General features: G+C 36.6%; 1 protein-coding gene across 1 annotated transcript in view; it reads left to right on the top strand.

Moving 5' to 3' along the window:
- CCDC171 (coiled-coil domain containing 171) overlaps nucleotides 1-20,276 on the top strand; it is a 288,764-nt gene that overhangs the window by 76,909 nt on the left and 191,579 nt on the right. The window contains exons 8-9 of the mRNA XM_026453886.1: nucleotides 3,087-3,179; nucleotides 11,791-11,951. Coding sequence (XP_026309671.1) covers nucleotides 3,087-3,179; nucleotides 11,791-11,951 — 254 coding nt within the window. The remainder of the gene's footprint in view (nucleotides 1-3,086; nucleotides 3,180-11,790; nucleotides 11,952-20,276) is intronic.

The raw sequence follows: 20,276 nt of genomic DNA, 5'->3' as shown, positions 1-20,276 counted from the left end.
AAATTTCACACATACATGAAAGTAGAAAGAATATTACAGTGAACCCCCATGTGCCTATCATTTAGCTTCAACAGTTATCAGCTTATTACCAATCTTATTTTATGAACACCAACCCCCACCCCTAACTCCCGGGTTGATTATTTTAAACCATGTCTAGACATTATATGGTTTCATCCCTGAACACTTTAGTATGTATTTTTTAAAAGATAAGGGTTTATTTTATTTATTAATTAAAAAAATTTATTTAGTTAATTTTTTTTGTAGACATGGGGTCTTTCTCTGTTGCCCAGGCTGGTCTCAAACTCTTGGCCCCAAGCAGTCCTCAGCTTCCCAAAGTGATGGGGGCCACTGTGCCTGGCCCAAAGATAGGGGTTTAAAAAAATACTAATCATTATCACACCTAAAAAAGTAATAGTAATTCCTTAGTTCTATCAGCTATCCAAATGTCCTCATTTACTGGTTTTCAGGGTGTTTTGAGTCTTCAGATAAAACTGTGAATATTTACTAGTTTCATCTTTCAGTAGAATGCCTGTTATTTTTAAATACTCGAGTAGTGTAAGTTATAAATGTCAGATTTTACTCAATTTTATCCTTTGGATTTAAATTATCTTGATTAATTAATCTTAATTAATTGATTTAAATTAATATCCTTTGGGTATATTAAATATATCCCAAAAGGATCATATTTGGATTTATTGCTTTCTGTAAAAAAAAAAAAAACAACTATTTTCTAGTATAATATCTCATTAAGAAATATTTTTAATAGGTTGTAGAATCTAAATAAAGCAAATAGTTCATTGTAAAAGAATATTTTGTGAATTTTGTGTTTGCAAAACACAGAGTGATTATATCCCAAAGCAGGATTATTCCATGACTGTGAAGACTGTCAGAACTAGGTGCATCTACAAAGGCCTCTAGAGAAGAAGGGATGTTTGTGTTTATGCTCTGCATTATGATAATCATTATGGGAATTATTTGCCCAGAAAGCGGTATAGTCATTTCTTATTCATAGACTGCTTGATTAGTTTGTGGATTATTCAGTTTTTATTTATACTTCTTTTCATTGTTATCCATTACCATCTTTGTCTGTAAACAAAAAGAAATGGTGAGAGAGAAGGAAAATCAGATTAATCAAGTTGAACATTTAAAAAAACTTGGCTTAGGCTAAATGGTTTAGTTAATATAATAAATACTAATTTATTTTTTTCCCACATTTCATTAGGAAGGGAAAGCAAATTAGTAATGCCTTTCTCTGTCCCCATTGAACTACTCCATTGACAGACAGGACTCTAGGCATGACTTTTCTTTGCTACTGTTATCTTGAGACATGCTGGGTGTTCCCATAGTTTTATTTTTCTGCCCCCAACAGATTCTTGGTCATGACCAATTCTCTCTTTGGGACTAGTAATCCGCTACTTCCCAGGGTTGCATTTTCTCAACAGAAATTGTGTTCAAAAATAAAGATCTTGACTTCTGCTCTGGCCAGAAACTGACTCTTGCCTGAAAAACTGATAAATTAGACTTCATCATATGGAAACTTTTGCTTTGCAAGTGCTACTGTTAAGAGAATGAAAAGACAGGACGTAGACTGGGAGAAAATATTTGAAAATCATATATCTAACAAAGGACACGTTTTCAGATTGTATAATGAACTTTTAAAGCTCAGTAATATGAAAATAAACAGCCCAATTAAAAAATGGTACAAATATTTGAACATATACTTCATCAAAGAAGATACACAGTTGGCAAATAGGTACATGAAAAGATGCTCAGTGTCATTAGTCATTGGGGAAATGCAGAGTAAAACTAAAATGAGGTAACTACTACATGCCTATTTGATTGTCCGTAAAACCTCAAGAAACCAAAAACAAAAAATGATCATGCCAAGTGTTGGTGAGGATGTGGAACAAAGGAAAATTTCATATATTGCTGTTAGGAATGTAAGTTGGCACCGTCACTTTGGAAAACAGTGTGGCAGTTTCTTAAAATATTCAATATGGCTGGGTGCGGTGGCTCATGCCTGTAATCCCAGCACTTTGGGTGGCCGAGGCGGGTGGATCATGAGGTCAGGAGATTGAGACCATCCTGGCTAACATGGTGAAATCCCATCTCTACTAAAAATACAAAAGATTAGCCGGGCGTGGTGGTGGGTGCCTGTAGTCCCAGCTACTCAGCAGGCTGAGGAAGGAGAATGGTGTGAACCTGGGAGGCAGAGCTTGCAGTGAGCCTAGATGGCCCCATGCCACTGCACTCCAGCCTGGAGTGACAGAGCGAGACTCGTCTCAAAAAAAAGAAGAGAAAAAAAAAAATTCAATATGCACCTATTATTTGACCCATTCATTCCATTCTTCATTGTTTACCCCAGAGAAATGAAAGTGTATGTCTTTACAAAGTCTTGCTCGCAAATGCTCATAGTAGTTTTACTTGTAATTGTCTAAACTGGAAACAACTCAAATGTCCATCAGTAGGTGAAAAGATAAACCAGTTGTGGTCTAGTAACAAAATGGAACAATATTTAACAATGAAAATGAATGAACTGTTGATGCATGCAACCACATGGATAGGTGTCAAACTAATTATGTAAGGGGAAAGAAGCCCGGCAATAGAAAGCATAATATATGATTCAGTTTATATACAACTCCAGAAAATACAAACTGCTCTATAGTGACAGAAAGCAGATTCGTGATTACTGGGGTATGTGGTGGGGTGGTGAGGGCTGGAGGAAGGCATTACCAAGAGACGTAAGGTATCTTTTAAGAGTGATGGAAATGTTTCCTCTATTGATTGTGGCAGTGATTTAATGAGTGTGTACGTGTTTGTGTGTGTGTGCATAAAAATTTATCAAAAAGTATATTTTCACTACGTGTAGGTTATTATATATAAGTTATACCTCAATAAAGTGTAAAGAAAAAAAAGCAAGCTCTGGCGCATTCTTCTTGAGTGTGAATTTTACATTGCATTCTTGCAAAGGAAAAGAAATGAGGCTGCAAGTCTACTCATCTAAAGTGTTAATTATCATTCTAGACTGTAGTGATCCATATCTTCTTTAAATACCAATGTTCATGAATTTAAACTTTTGTTTTCAGGCAACTACTCTTAGAGTGAGGAAATTAGAAGAAAACATTGAAGCAGAAAGAGCAGCGCATTTGGAATCAAAATTTAATTCTGAAATTATTCAGGTAAAATGTAAACAAATATTTTGGCCTGCATTTTCTTAATTTGTGTTACAACAGCTGGGAAAAACAGCACTATGTTCAGAGAACTAAGGTGTACATTGAGAATGGGTCACATATTATGATGACGCTCATTATTGTATATAAGGTTAGCATACAGTTGAGATATACTACCTTAGTGGAGGAGTTGGCACACTACAGCCTACAGACCAGATCTCACCCACTGTCTGTTCTTGTGAAATTTTGTGTTGTCCATAGCTGCTTTTGTGCTACAGTGGCAGAGTGGAGTAGTAGTGACAGAGAACTTATCTGGCAGTCTACAAAGAAATTTGCGGATTAGAGTGTCCTTTTTCCCAACAGCTGTGGGTCGAATTTCTTTTTGAGCATATTGAAAAAACATGCATGTTATTTATTTAGTGCGTATCCTATGCATATCACTGTATTAAGAGCTGAAGGTGTAAAGATGGATGAACTCCTTTTGTAACTTACATTTCGTTACCAGAGATACTAAATATCTATCTCCAGATATATAGATGCTTACATAGATGTACAAAATACTGAAATACAATGGGAATATAATAAAGAAAAGGATTAAATCTGGGAGGGGAATTAAATGGAGGCCTCCTAAGGAAACTTCCTTTTTGCTATGCCTTAGAGAATGAGAAGGAATTTCTAAGAGAAGTGAAAGCAGAACATTTTATTAGGGGTTGGCACACTGCTGTCCATGGGCCAAGTCTGACCTGCAGCCTGTTTCTATAAAGTTTTATTAGAAGATAGCCACGCCCATTTGTTTACATATTGTTTATGGCTGCTTGTTGAGAGAGACCTATGGTCCACAAAAACTAGAATATTTACTCTGTGACCCTTTACAGAAAATGTTTACTGACCACTGTTCTAAACAACTGCTTGGATAAAGCCACTAAATAAGAATGTACTGGTTTCCTTTTGAGAAATACTTGCATTATTGAGTGGTAGAGCTTAGGGAAAAGTTTGGAGATAATGGTGGAAAGGCATGATGAAGACTAATGATGAAAGTCCTTTTTCATGCTAAGAAACTTAGACTTATTTTGAAAGCAGTGGAAAGCCACTGCAGCTTTTGAGACACACAGATATGAAATCTAAGTTTAAGAAAATAGCTCTGGTACCATATTGGTAGAGAAAGGAAGGGAGTGGAGATAGGAGACTGGGTGAAGAGATGATGAACACCTGAATCAAGGCAGTAACTGTAGCAATGGAAACAAGGGCTCCTGTGTCAGAATAACAGTCCCTCAAAGATGTCCACATCTGTCCTTATCCTCAGAACCTGTGAATATGTTACCTTACACGGCAGATGGGACTTTGCAGATGTGATTTATTTGAGGATCTTGAGATAGAGTTTGTCCCAGTTTATCTAGTTGAGACTGATGTAATCATAAGAGTCCTGGCAGGAGGGTCACAGTCAGAGACAGAGATGTGATGACAGAAGCAGAGATCAGAGTAGGCCATGATGAGCCTAGGAATGTGGGTGGCCTCCAGAAGTTGGAAAAGGCAAGACAAGATTTCTTCCCTAGAGTCTCCAGAAGGAATGGAACCTTGCTGACACTGTGACTTTAGCACCAGAAGACCCATTTCAGACTTCTGATAGACTGTAAGATAATACATTTATGTTGTTTTAAGTTACCAGTTTATGGTAATTGGTAATAGCAGTGATTGGAAAGATACAGGGGACAAACTGAGAATGCATGATTTTAGGTAACAAATTTGCAGTGTGAGGGGAAGAGCAATAGAAGAGAACACCAAGGTCTGCAATATGTGTGAAAGTAGGCAGATGCAGTTGACTGTCAAACTCTGAAGTCTGAAGAGAGACAATTGTAAGTTTTGAACATGTTGACTTTGAGGAGCAGTTTAGAGGTTCATAGTGCCCTTTGAGGATATGGTCATGCAAAGTCACCTGAACATTGTACATTTACTCTTGTCATTCTGCTTTTTTGTGAACAGTTCCTTTCTTTATATTCTCTCAAGCACCTGCCGGTAGCTTATCTTGGATCAGCCAGTTTCCCAGTGTTAGAAAAGTTAAGGAAATTAGGTAGGAGGAGATTTGTTGGACCTGCTACTTTTTTGATTTTAATATTTAATAGACAATTATGACTTTTTGCTTTAATGTTTTCTCAGCATTTTGATAATATGCTTTAAAATCTAATAAATATGGTATTTGTTATGCTTCTGTTAAAGAGATTAATTTTAATGAAGATTATATACCTATAATAGTATTTTTGTTTGCTTAAATCTAGGAAGGTAGAAAGTATCTTTATGAACTTAGATTCTCAGTATAAACTGTTAAGATGTTCTTATTTCATGTTATTTAGCTGGTCAGTTATTACGTTTGAGCACTACTTTGTGAACAAATGTAATAGACTGTATGAAAATAAAATATATCTACTTATTTCCAGAAGAAAAAGTAGTTTTAAGCTTATTTGGCTTTAGCAAGTTTGAAAATCATCTCACTTTATTTGTGCTCTTGAATTTCACGTCAAGGAGGATGGTGGGGTTGCCAAAATCAGTAAATGAAAAGTACCTTTAAGCAGATAGATTAAAACTAATTTAGACCTAAAAAAGTTATTGCCTTGATTTAGGTGTTTATTATCTCTTCACCCAACCTCCTATCACCACTCCCTTACTTTATTTGCCAGTGTTAGTTACCAGGGTTATTTTTCTTTTCTTTTTTTTTTTTGAGACAGAGTCTCGCTCTGTCACCCAGGCTGGAGTCCAGTGGCGCGATCTCAGCTCACTGCAAGCTCCGCCTCCCGGGTTTACGCCATGCTCGTGCCTCAGCCTCCCGAGTAGCTGGGACTACAGGTGCCCGCCACCTCGCCCGGCTAGTTTTTTGTATTGTTTTAGTAGAGACGGGGTTTCACCGGGTTAGCCAGGATGGTCTCGATCTCCTGACCTCGTGATCCGCCCGTCTCGGCCTCCCAAAGTGCTGGGATTACAGGCTTGAGTCATGGCGCCCGGCCCAGAGTTATTTTTCTAAAACTTAGATTTGATATCTACATCAAAAGCTACTTATATTAAAAGCTACTGCTTTTAATATGTCTAAATTACTTAATTTACATTTTAAAAGACTTAGACTTTTTTCCTATCTTGTTTTAATTAATACAATTTATAGTGTTTTACCTTATTGTTTAAATAACTCCTAATGCAAGATGCAACTATATTTGTAAATATTTTGATTAAAATTTATGTTTTCACTTTTGACTTTAATGAAATGTTCTTTTTACCTAAAATTCTCAGATCCCTATATTTGAGCATGTCTGCTAAAGCAAACTTGTATACTTTTCTTTAAGATCAGGTCCCCAAAATGGCATCAATAAGATTGAAGTTTTCTTTTTCTTTTCTTTTCTTTGTTTCCTTTTATGATTTCAGCTTTTATTTTAGATTCTGGGGGTATATGTGTAGTTTGTTACCTGGATATATTGCCTAATGCTGAGGTTTGGTGCATGACTGATTTTGTCAGCCAGGTATTGAGTATAGTACCCAATCGTTAATTTTTCAACTCTTGCCCCATTCCTGCCCTCTTCCCTCTAGTAGTCCCCAGTGTATATTGCTGTCATCTTTATGTCCACAATTATCCAGTGTTTAGCTTCTACTTATAAGTGAGAATATGCGGTATTTGATTTTCTGTTCCTGTGTTAATTTGCTTAGGATAAGGGCTTCCAGCTGCATTCATGTTGCAGCACAGGACATGATTTTGTTCTTTTTTGTGGCTGCATAGTAATCCATGGTGTATATATACCACATTTTCTTTATCCAATCCATCATTGATTGATGAGCACCTGCGTTGATTCCATGTCTTTGCTATTGTGAATAGTGCTGTGATGAACATAAAAGTGCATGTGTTTTTTTGGTAGAATGATTTATTTTCTTTTGGATATGTACTCAGTAATGGGATTGCTGGGTCAAATGGTAGTTCTAAGTTCTTTGTGAAATCTCCATTTCACTTTCCACAGTGGCTGAACTAATTTACATTCCCACCAACAATATATAAACATTTCCTTTTCTCAGCAGCCTCATCAGCATCTTAACATGCTGTTTTTTGACTTTTTACTAATAGGCTGAAGTTTTACGTTCATGAAAAAAACACAATTTCAAAAGTTAGGTTTTTCATTGTAGTTGTGATACATCCCTGGGAATATATAGTTAATTACTATAAATATGAAAATTATTACCTATTTTTTACTTACATGGTTTAAAATTAATATTTGATATCTCAGTGCTATGACTTAGAAAAAATGAAAAGTTTTTATTTGAATCATAAATCTATAAATATTTACAAGTATTTTCAATGAGGTACATCTAATACCATTCAGTTTCAGAGTAGTTTGATGGAGAGTACTAAGTAGCTGTAACTAATCACCATCTTATAAACTACTGTTGAATATGTATTTGAGATCTGTTATTAAGTTTGTTTGTATACTTTGGCATAAAAATGAGAAAGCCGACTTAAAAGAGATGACTCAAATTTGTTATTTTGTAGTCTGATTTTCTTTCAATTGATTGGTTTACCATTTGTGATTGAGGGTGCTTATTTTCTAAAAGAAAGTAGCACTGTAGACAAGAAGAAAATATTTCCCAGATTTACTATTTGACTTATAAACATTGGATTTAGACATAATATCAAAGAAAAATAGAATTTAAGGGGCACAATTACAAAATTTAAATCGAGTTGTATCTACCTATTTTACTACCTTACTTTAGTGTAAGAATAAACATTTCATGCCAGGTGCAGTGGCTCACACCTGTAATCCCAGCACTTTGGGAGACTGAGGCGGGCGGATCACTTGAGGCCAGGAATTCCAGACCAGTCTGGCCAACGTGGTGAAACTCCGTCTCTGCTAAAAATACAAAAATTAGCTGGGTGTAGTGGCGCATGCCTGTAGTCCCAGCTACACTGGAGGCTGAGGCATGAGAATTGATTGAGCCTGGGAGGTGGAGGTTGCAGTGAGCTGAGATCGTGCCACTGCACTCCAGCCTGGGTGACAGAGTGAGACTCTGTCCCCACCTCCCCCTACCCCCTGAGAAAAGAATAAACATTTCAATTATTCCAGAAATTTTAGATAATTAAAAAGAATTCTGGTTATTATCATTTTTATGGATTAATGTTGAAAAATTTTCATGGCGTCTTAGGCTTTGTTTCCTGGTGAGTTTATCTTTCCTAATTCAGGTTGTGTGTTGCCATTCCTATGAGGCTTGCCTCACAAAGTTCCATAACTTTTCTCTGAATTCAGGAACTTTGTGCATACCTCTGTCACAGGAAGGATATACCATATCATTTTGCAGTCTATGTTCTCTTAAAGCCTATGAGCTCCTCAAGAGCTAAGACTGTGTAGTTTCATGATTATTGTATATATCTTGAGCATTAGGATATTGACTGGCATATCTTAAGTACTTAATAAATATTGGTTAAATAAACATTGCCAGTCAGGCATGGTGGCTCACACCTGTAATCCCAGCACTTTGGGAGGCTGAGGTGGGCAGATCACTGGAGGTCAGGAGTTCGAGACCAGGCTGGCCAACATGATGAAACCCCATGTCTACTAAAAAAAAATACCAAAATTAGCTGGGCATGATGGCAGGCACCTGTAATCTCAGCTACTCAGGAGGCTGAGTCAGGGGAATCGCTTGAACCTAGGAGGTGGAGGTTGCAGACAGCCGAGATCACACCACTGCACTCCAGCCTGGGGGACATGGCGAGACTCCATCACAACAACAACAACAACAACAACAACAACAACAACAACAACAACAAATTGCCTCATTAGATCCCTGTAGCCACCCTGCAAAGTAGATAGTCTAGATGACATTATTATTATTCACTATTTATAGATGAGAAGCCTCAAGTATTTGGAGTTTTAGTAATATGCCCAAAGTCACATTAGTTAATTTTGTAGATCTGGGATTCAGCCCGAGTTTTGTTGGTTTGTTTTATTCTATTATCTGTCATGTTTGGACAGCGTCAAACCCAAGTTTTATGGGTCTAAAACCCATTTTCTGACTAATGTGAAGCGTTTTTTTTTCTCTCCCCACCCCCTCTTTAAACTATTTTCTGAAAAGAAACTTTTTCTTTTAAACTTTATTTTCTGAAAAGGTAAACTATCTACAGAGCTCAAAAATTAAAACAATATTAGATTGAGAGTTCTTGCTTTCATTCTTGTCCCTCCCATTCCTCTACCTTCCTGCCTGCTTATTTTTATTCTTTTCACTTATTTACCCCAAATGTAGCATACTTTATACACCGATGTGGAACCTGCTATTTTCAACATATATCAACAATACATTGTTCTTGAATACTATGTGGAGAACTACATAGATAATTTTTAATAGTTGTTTTGAAAAGAGAATAAACTCGTGTATTTTACAGCAACATGGATGGAACTGGAGGCCATTATCTTAAATGAAACAACGCAGACACAGTCAAATACCACATGTTCTCACTTAGAATTGGGAGCTGAATAATGTGTACATATGGGCATAGAATGTAGATTAATGGTCACTGGAGACTCAAAAGGGTGGGAAGCTGGAAATGGGGTTAAGGGATACTTAATGGGTACAGTGTAAACTATTGGGTGTTGATTACACTAAAAATCCAGACTTCACCACTATGCAATATATCCATGTAACAAAACTGCACTTTTACACCTTCATTTATTTATTTTTGAGACAGGGTCTTGCTCTGTCACCCAGGCTGGGGTGCAGTGGTGCAATCTTGGCTTACTACAGCCTTGACTTCCCCAGCTCAAGTTATCTGCCTGCCTCTGTCCCCCAAGTAGCTGGCACTACAAGCGCGTGACACCACTCCCAGCTAATTTTTGTATTTTTTGTAGAGATGGGGTTTTACCATGTTTCCCAGGCTGGTCTCAATCTCTTGAGCTCAAATGATCCGCTTGCCTCAGCCTCCCAGAGGGTTGGGATTATAGGCATGAGCCACTGTGCTTGGCCTGTAGGCCCTTAAATTTACACACACACACACACACACACACACACACGCACGCACACCCACGGGTTGTTTTGTAGCCTTTTTACAGCTACATGTAATTGTTTTGTTGGAATGAACTTGTTTATTCATCCTATGGTTGGTGGACACAGGGAATATAGTTTGTTTTTTCTTTTTTTTTTGAGACGAAGTGTTGCTCTTATTGCTCAGGCTGGAGTGCAGTGGCGTGATCTCGGCTCGCTGCAACCTCCGCCTCCCAGGTTCAAGTGATTCTCCTGCCTCAGCCTCCCTAGTGGCTGAGATTACAGGCATGCGCCACCACGCCCGACTAATTTTGTGTTTTTTAGTAGAGACAGAGTTTCTCATGTTGGTCAGTCTAGTCTCAAACTCCCAACCTCAGGTGATTTGCCCACCTTGGCCTGGGAATATAGTTTTAAAATGTCTTTTTATGTAGAATTTCAAGTGTATGCAAAAGTGAAATAGGAAAATGAACTTCCCATATACCCATCGCCCAGCTTCAATACTTACCTCACGTCTATGGTGTTTTATCTCTTACCTCCTAGAACTCTCCCACTTTCAGACTTTAAATTTTTTTTTATTTTTTATTTTGAGGGAAGGTCTCACTGTTAACCAGGCTGGAGTGCAGTGGTGCAATCACGGCCCACTGCAGCTTCGGACTCCCTGGCTCAAGGGATCTTCCCTCCTCAGCCTTCTGAATAGCTGGGACTACAGGCGCCGGCTGCCTCCAGACTATTTTGAAGTGAATCCCAGATATCAAATCACTATAACCATAAATATTTCAGTCAAATAGTATTGTTTGACAATAAGAACATCACTTTTCTATAGTAAGAAATCCATTATAATCTATATATAAGAATAAAAAGATCTATTAAATTTCTTAGGCTTATAGAGATACTCATGTTATAATGTTTCTTATAAGAGAGGAAGAATACTTCCCTTTAATTTTCAAAAACCAGGCCAGGAGCAGTGGCTTATGCCTGTAATCTCAGTGCTTTGGGGGGCTAAGGTGGGAGGATCACTTGAAGCTAGCAGTTCAAGACCAGCCCGGGCAACATAGCAAGACCCCATCTCTACAAAAAGTAAAAAAAAATGAGCTGGGTATGGTGGTGTGCACCTGTAGTCCCAGCTACTTGAGAAGCTGAGGTGGGAGGATCACTTGAGCCCAGGAATTCAAGGCTACAGTGAGCTATGATCACGCTACTGCACTTCAGCCTGGGTGACAAAGTGAGACGTTGTCTCTTAAAAAAGCCAAACACTTAACTTATTATATTTTATAAAAGAAGTATCTGAATGGATTAGTAGGTAAAAATTTGAAACTTTGAAAATTTAGATTGAGTTGTGTCTACATATCTATTTTTCTTTGATAGAATGGGTTATATTATACCAGCCTATCTTTCATAACACAGTTAACTCTTGTCTTCATTCTTCCACTCTTTCTCCTTTTATTTAAACATATTGAGAAAGGGAATAAACTGTCTTTTGTTTGTTTATCTTTCTTTTTTAAGCCAAAACAGAAAGAAGTGCTTGGATGAATGATAATCTGTTACTGTCAAAGTATTCTACTCAATTTAAGATTGATGCTAGCATTTCTTAGCTTGATTTAATTACTTGTCTGTCATCTGGTAGTTACGGATTCGAGATCTTGAAGGAGCTTTGCAAGTAGAAAAGGCCAGTCAAGCAGAAGCTGTTGCTGATTTGGAAATGATCAAGAATGAATTCAAAGAAGTTGAAAGTGCATATGAGCGAGAAAAGCATAATGCACAAGAGAGCTTTGCAAAACTAAATTTGTAAGTATTCTACTGTAAAATTCTCTAAATTAACATAAAGGTTTTATAAAAGCTATATAAAATATGAATGTATACTATGTATTTTTTATATAGCTCCCATTAATGTCAGTGGTAGATTGGGGTAAGTGACTTCATAAAACATAACTATACTTTCCTGTATAGGTAAAAATGGAAATGCTCTTTTGGATATTGAAGTATATTATATTCCAAGTAGCCCAAGAAATTGAATAATATACTAGGAAGTAAATATATTAATGTAGTTTGTATTATATGATTGATGTAATGCAATATCTTTAAGTATGAAGACCAGCTTGGGCAACATAGTGAGACTTTGTCTCTACAAAAAAATAAAAAAATTAGCCGGGTATAGTGGTGTGCACATGTAGTCCCAGCTACTCGAGAGGCTGAGGTGGGAGGATCACCTGAGCCCAGGAGTTCAAGGCTGAAGTAAGCTAAGATCTAAGGCTAAGATCTGGGGCTAAGATTTCTAAGCCACGTAAAATGGTCTATATGAAGAAGGATAATATTTGACATTTTCTCAAACTACAGAAATAATAATAATAGCAGTAATACTACTACTAGTGGCTAACATGCATTTGTGACTCAGTATATACATAGCACTGCATCGTTTCATTTGTCTAACACCCTATGAGGAAAGTACTTTTAAAAATCTCTTTTACAGATGTGGAAATTGAGGCTTAGCCAGAGTAAGGACATACAGCTCCTAAGTGGCAGAATTAAAATCTTTCTGACTCCTACTGATTTTAACCTTTTTCAGTTCAAAAGCCTTTCATCTTCAAAATTCTGTGAAATGCTTCAAGAAGTTTATAATGCATTAATATGTTTCCAAAAATAAGTCAATAGTAGACATTTTAAACCATTTCCCCCCAGAGGGTGAAATTCATACTACTATTCGTTTGTGGCATGATAATACACTGGCATATTAGAATTATATTTTAATCTTTGTTTCTATTTATGGCAAGTAGATAATGGTTTTCCATTTGTAGCCACAATATAAAGATTTCTTTTAAAATGCTTTATTGGCTGGGCACAGTGGCTCACACCTGTAATCCCAGCTCTTTGGGAGGCCGACTCTGGTAGATCACTTGAGTTCAGGAGTTCGAGACCAGCTTGGCTAACACAGTGAAACCCCGTCTCTACTAAAAATACAAAAATTAGCCAGGTGTGGTGGTGGGCACCTGTAATCCCAGCTACCTGGGAGGCTGAGGCAGGAGAATCACCTGAACCCGGAAGGCAGAGGTTGCAGTGAGCTGAGATCGCGCCATTGTACTCCAGCCTGGGCAACAGAGGGAGACTGCGTCTCAAAAAAAAAAAAATAAAACAAACAAAAAAAGGCTTTATTTATTATAAGAAGTGAGTTAATTTAAGTGAAAGTATTACTTAAATAGTGGTAATTTTTGTGAGTGTGACAAAAACCATGAAGATTGTACCTAAAAGACTGAAAAAATTTAAAACTCTTTTAAAATGTTGGTTTCTTTGATTAATGATACTTATAATATTTTAAACCAATAATTGTTAACTGAATTTCCTTGCTTCCTCTAGTATGACTTAAATGACATTCTGTGAATGTTATTCTAAGGACTGATTTCTCCTTTATTTTTTTTGAACCGTTGCTTGAATGTGCACATTTAATATATTTCAATGTATTCTAATTTTATTCAAATAAGTATTCAAATATTATTCTGCATATCTATTTGAAAGGCTTTTATGTGAAACATAGTGAAGATTTCTTTACTTTTGCTTTAAGGTAATGATTAGGACCTACAAATAAAACTGTAAGAAGTCAGAATGAGCTCCCAATAATTAAAGCTTTCTAGCAATGAAATAATAGACATCTTTCAGGGAACTAGTGAGCTTCCTGCCTTGGGAAATTCAAAACACAGAGTGGATCATTCTCTGTCATGGATGTTGAAGAAGAGAGTCTCATAAAGATTGGACCGGAGGAATTTTAACCTACTTGCTAACAATTAAGCTCTGAGTCTAACCTATATACTTTCCTAATTGGACCCCAAAGCAGTTTTTTTCCTTAAGTTTGTTTTGCTGTTAGTTGTATTTTGGTACTTGAAAATTTTTACTCAAGTTTAATATTCCAGTAAGCACCAACTGACAATTCTAAACATTGGTTACATATTCCAACTAGGCACTAGCTAATTAACACTCCTAATGCTTTAACCTAATGTCCCTTATCGCTTCTTCATCTGTATATAACTGTCATAATAATACACGTTAAATATTATAAATAAATAATGACAGGTAATGGTTAAAGCCCAATAATTGTTGAAAATTTCTGTGACTTTCCTTTTCCCATCCCGTCTTCCTTTTCCGTGTATGTGAAATGAAAGCCACTTCCACCCCTTCTATCAGTAGTATAACAAGGAATGATATGACTTGAGGGATCTACCTGTACTTCCATTTTCCATTTTCTGCCTGTACTTCTGACTATACTTCAGAATCGTCTTTAAAAAAGGTTTTTTAAATTTTTTAAGTTATTTTTTTAAAGAAGATTCTGAATTTCTGAAAAAAATTCTGTTGTTTCAAAGTAGTTCTAAGTTTTGGTTAATGTATCACAAACAGAGAATTGATAGATTTTAGGTCTTTAAGGTAAATAATACTTTTAACTTACAACTTTGAGAATGTGGAGTTTTGGAATAGAATATTGTTTTACCTGTTGTGAACTGATGTAGTAGTTCATCATGCTTGAACCTGCCATTGGTTAAGGTTCTTAAGCTTCTGTTTCTTGCCAGGTAAACCTAGGCAGGATCTCACTAAAAGGCAGGAGAAAGAAAGCTGTGTTTATTTTGCAGAGTTATAGTTTTGGTCCATAGTTTCATAGCAGTAGACATTCCTGCATGAAATTATTTTAGATGGAATGTATATATTCCATCATTCTGTAATCAAAATTTCTTAGTGTAAAATTTTTTCCATCTAAAACTTGCAGTATGAAACTAAAGCTTTTCAATAATCTTTTGTTTTCTTTTTGAACATTTTTTTCTTTTTAATTATGGGTAAATAATAGTTGTACATATTTATAGGGTACATGTGATATTTTTATACAAGCATACAATGTGTGATGATCAAATCAGGGTAACTGGGCTATCCATTAACTCAGGCATTTATCACTTATTTATGTTAGGAACATTCCAGTTCCACTTTTTTAGTTATTTTGAAATATGTAATAAATTATTGTTAACTATAGTTGCTCTGTTGTGCCACCAAACACTAGATCCTGTTACTTCCATCTAGCTGGATTTTTGTACCCATTAACCATCTGAATTTTCAAATATAGTAAAGTCTTCATTAGCTGTGATAATTGATTGTTGGGCAATAGTAGGGAGAAAGAGATCATAGTAATCCTCAAGTATAGTTGAAACTTAAATTTAATTTGGAACATCATTAGTCAAATATATCATACTAAATGGACTGCATCTAAATTTATTTCTTAGACTCAATATTTAGGAATTTAGTTTTCTAAATATATCACCCAAAAGGATAAACATAACAACAGTATTGTAACTTAGTAGCACTATTTTTGTTTACATTGTATATAAAACATAGTCCAAAGATGGCTATTTGTTAAAATAACCTGTTATTATCAAATTCTTAGCTGAAGTATTAAAAAAAAAAAAAAAGGAAGAATGGAGCTCCATAGGAAAGAAAGCATCCTAGCTACAGACTTACTTCTCCTCTCTGCCCTTTCTTGCCTAAATCCTCCACCTTTTAAGTCCTGGCTCTTTCCCATCAGAATTCAGAGACGAGGCATCTCCTTAACCTGCCCTACTCTTGCCCCACTTACTCCCTCTTGGTTGGGAGTTTAGCAGCGTGGTAGGAGTCAGCTTTTTTGAGTTGTCCACCAGAATGCTCAATAGCAAGGTGTGGTTCCCCCATTTCAATGGACACAGTTTGGCCTTTATTTATAAAATAGTACCTCCCCCCAGCAAAAAAAAAAGCTGTGTGTGTATTGTGTGTGTAATGACGGATGCACTTAATTTTATATTTTTTGAGTAATAGTAATTTTTAACTAAAATCTTGATTTTATCAAATTAATACATGTACACAATCTAATGAATAAAATGGTACTGTTAGGCTCATGAAAAACAGCAGTTTCATGCCCCATTGCTCTCCACTATTAGTTTCTACTCCTTTGATGCATCTACTTTCAAATCTTAGTGCTGTTTCTTCTGAAATTTGATTTCATATTTCTAAATAACAAGCATAGTATGCCATTTTTTTAGTTTCTGCCTTTAGATATCTATTGAGTTCTACTTATATATCTCTATTATATGCTTCTCCCACACCACAGACACTTACTCCTTCCCTCTTTCCATCCTTTCCATAGAGTTATATTTTTGGGTTCAGCATACTTTATTTTTTCTACAGTTTAATTTTTGTTAACCCATCTTTTTTTTCATAGCACATTTTATTGTGTTCTTTGTTATTTATTGTCTGTCTTATGTAACAAGAAACTTTGTTTATTACTGTCTGTCAATGCCTAGAAAGGTACATAAGAGCTGCTAAATAAATATTTATGGAATTGGGCTGGATGTGGTGGCTCATACTTGTAATCACAGCACTTTGGGAGGCTGTGGTGGGAGGATTGGTTGAGGCCGAGGTGGGGGAGGATTGCTTGTGGTGGCGCATGTTTGTAGTCCTAGCTACTTGGGAGGCTGAGGTATAAGGACTGCTTATGCCAAGGAGTTCGAGGCTGCAGTGAGCTATGATCATGCCACTGTACTTCACCGTGGGTGACCAAGTGAGATGCTGTCTAAAAAAACAAAACAGAAAATATTTGCAGGATCAACAGATGAGAATAGTTAATAATTGCCTCATTTTAAACTGTATTAGTTTATGTGATTAACCAATCACTTACTAAATTATTTCTAAACATTAACAGAACCGAAAGTCTTCTATGTTCCTACACCTCAGAGATGCTATCATTTTAAATTTCTTCTAAGAGATGTTCCTCCTGGACTCTTTTGTCTACTTGTTCCAGTCTGGACAAGTTTTTTTTTTAAATTTATTTTTAATTTTTTTTAGACTTTAAGTTCTAGGATACATGTGTGCAATGCGCAGGTTTGTTACATAGGTATACATGTGCCATGTTGGTTTGCTGCATCCATCAACTCATTTACATTAGGTCTTTACATTAGGTCTTTCTCCTAATGCTGTCCCTCCCCAAGGCCCTCACTGCCGGCCAGGCCCCGGTGTTTGATGTTCCCTGCCCCGAGTACATGTGTTCTCATTGTTCAATTCCCACCTATGAGTGAGAACATGTGGTGGTTGGTTTTCTGTCCGTGTGATCGTTTGCTCAGAATGATGGTTTCCAGCTTCATCCATGTCCCTGCAAAGAACGTGAACTCATCCTTTTTTATGGCTGCATAGTATTCCATAGCATATATGTGCCACATTTTCTTAATCCAGTCTATCACTGATGGACATTTGGATTGGTTCCAAGTCTTTGCTATTGCGAATAGTGCTGCAGTAAACATATGTGTGCATGTGTCTTTATAGCAGCATGATTTATGATCCTTTGGGTATATACCCAGTAACAGGATGGCTGGGTCAAATGGTATTTCTAGTTCTAGATCCTTGAGGAATCGCCACATTGTCTTCCACAATAGTTGAACTAATTTGCACTCCCACCAACAGTGTCAAAGCATTCCTATTTCTCCACATTCTCTCCAGTGCCTGTTGTTTCCTGACTTTTTGATGATTACTATTCTAACTGGTGTGAGATGGTATCTCATTGTGTTTTTAATACGCATTTCTCTGATGATCAGTGATGATGAGCATGTTTTCATATGTCTGTTGGCTGCATAAATGTCTTCTTTTGAGAAGTGTCTGTTCATATCCTTTGTCCACTTTTTGATGGGGTTGTTTGTTTTTGGTTGTAAATTTGTTTAAGTTCTTTGTAGATTCTGTATATTAGCCCTTTGTCAGATGGATAGATTGTAAAAATTTTCTCCCATTCTGTAGGTTGCCTGTTCACTCTGATGGTAGGTTCTTTTGCTGTGCAGAAGCTCTTTAGTTTAATTAGATCCCATTTGTCAATTTTGGCTTTTGTTGCCATTGCTTTTTGTGTTGTAGTCATGAAGTCCTTGCCCATGCCTATGTCTTGAATGGTATTACCTAGGTTTTCTTCCAGGGTTTTTATGATTTTAGGTCTAGCATTTAAGTCTTTAATCCATCTTGAATTAATTTTTGTATAAGGTGTAAGGAAGGGATCCAGTTTCAGCTTTCTACATATGGCTACTCAGTTTTCCCAACACCATTTATTCAATAGGGAATCCTTTCCCCATATCTTCTTGTCATCAGGTTTGTCAAGATCAGATGGTTGTAGATGTGTGGTGTTATTTCTGAGACCTCTGTTCTGTTCCGTTGGTCTATATCTCTGTTTTGGTACCAGTACCATGCTGTTTTGGTTATTGTAGCCTTGTAGTATAGTTTCAAGTCAGATAGCATGATGCCTCCAGCTTTGTTCTTTTTGCTAAGGATTGTCTTGGCCATGCGGGTTCTTTTTTGGTTCCATATGAACTTTAAAGTAGTTTTCTCCAATTCTGTGAAGAAGGTCATTGGTAGCTTGATGGCCATTGCATTGAATCTGTAAATTACCTTGGGCAGTATGGCCATTTTCATGATACTGATTATTCCTACCCATGAGTATGGAATATTCTTCTGTTTGTTTGTGTCCTCTTTTATTTTCTGAGCAGCGGTTTCTAGTTCTTGAAGAAGTCCTTCACATCCTTTGTAAGTTGGATTCTTAGGTATTTTATTCTCTTTGTAGCAATTGTGAATGGGAGTTCACTCATGATTTGGCTCTCTGTCTGTTATTGGTGTATAAGAATGCTTGTGATTTTTGCACATTGAGTTTTGTATCCTGAGACTTTGCTGAAGTTGCTTATCAGCTTAAGGAGATTTTGGGCTGAGACGATGTTGTTTTCTGAATATACAATCATGTCATCTGCAAACAGGGACAATTTGACTTCCTCTTTTCCTAATAGAATACCCTTTATTTTTTTCTCCTGCCTGATTGCCCTGGCCAGAACTTCCAACACTTTGTTGAATAGGAGTGGTGAGAGAGGGCATCTTTGTGTATGTTGGTTTTCAAAGGGAATGCTTCCAGTTTTTGCCCATTCAGTATGATATTGGCTGTGGGTTTGTCATAAATAGCTCTTACTATTTTGAGATATGTTCCATCCTTACCTAGTTCATTGAGAGTTTTTGGTATGAAGGGGTGTTGAATTCTGTCGAAGGCCTTTTCTGCATCTCTTGAAATAATCATGTGGTTTTTGTTGTTGGTTCTGTTTATGTGATGGATTACATTTATTAATTTGTGTATGTTGAACCAGCCTTGCGTCCCAGGGATGAAGCCAGCTTGATCTTTGTGGATACACTTTTTGATGTGCTGCTGGATTTGGTTTGCCAGAATTGTATTGAGGCTTTTTGCATCTATGTTCATCAGGGATATTGGTCTAAAATTCTCTACTTTTGTTGTGTCTCTGCCAGGCTTTGGCATCTGGATGATGCTGGCCTCATAAAATTAGTTAAGGAGGATTCCCTCTTTTTCTATTGATTTGAATAGTTTCAGATGGAATGGTACCAGCTCCTGTTTGTGCTTCTGGTAGAATTTGACTGTGAATCTGTCCAGTCCTGGGCTTTTTTTTTGGTTGATAGGCTATTAATTGTTGCCTTAATTTCAGAACCTGTTGTTGGTCTATTCAGAGATTCAACTTCTTCCTGGTTTAGTCTTGGGGAGGGTGTATGTGTCCAGGAATTTATCCATTTCTTCTAGATTTTTTAGTTCATTTCCATAGAGGTGTTTATAGGTGTTTATAATATTCTCTGATGGTAGTTTGTATTTCTGTGGGATCGGTGGTGATATCCCATTTATCATTTTTTATTGCATCTATTAGATTGTTCTCTCTTTTCTTCTTTATTAGTATTGCTAGCAGTCTATCTATTTTGTTGATCTTTTCAAAAAACCAGCTCCTGGATTCATTGATTTTTTTGAAGGGTTTTTTTTTTGTGTCTCTATCTCCTTCTGTTCTGCTCTGATCTTAGCTGTTTCTTGCCTTCTGCTGGCTTTTGAATTTGATTGCTCTTACTTCTCTAATTCTTTTAATGTGATGTTAGGGTGTCGATTTTAGATCTCTCCTGCTTTCTGTTATGGGTATTTAGTGCTATAAATTTCCCTCTACACACTTCCTTAAATGTGTCCCAGAGATTCTGGTACGTTGTGTCTTTGTTCTCATTGCTTTGAAATAATATCTTTATTTCTGACTTCATTTTCTTATTTACTGAGTAGTC

The sequence above is a fragment of the Piliocolobus tephrosceles genome, chromosome 14, assembly GCF_002776525.5.
Source record: "Piliocolobus tephrosceles isolate RC106 chromosome 14, ASM277652v3, whole genome shotgun sequence".
Taxonomy (NCBI): domain Eukaryota; kingdom Metazoa; phylum Chordata; class Mammalia; order Primates; family Cercopithecidae; genus Piliocolobus; species Piliocolobus tephrosceles.
Note: the sequence above shows the minus strand (reverse complement) of the source record. Positions and strands in the feature narration are given on the sequence as shown.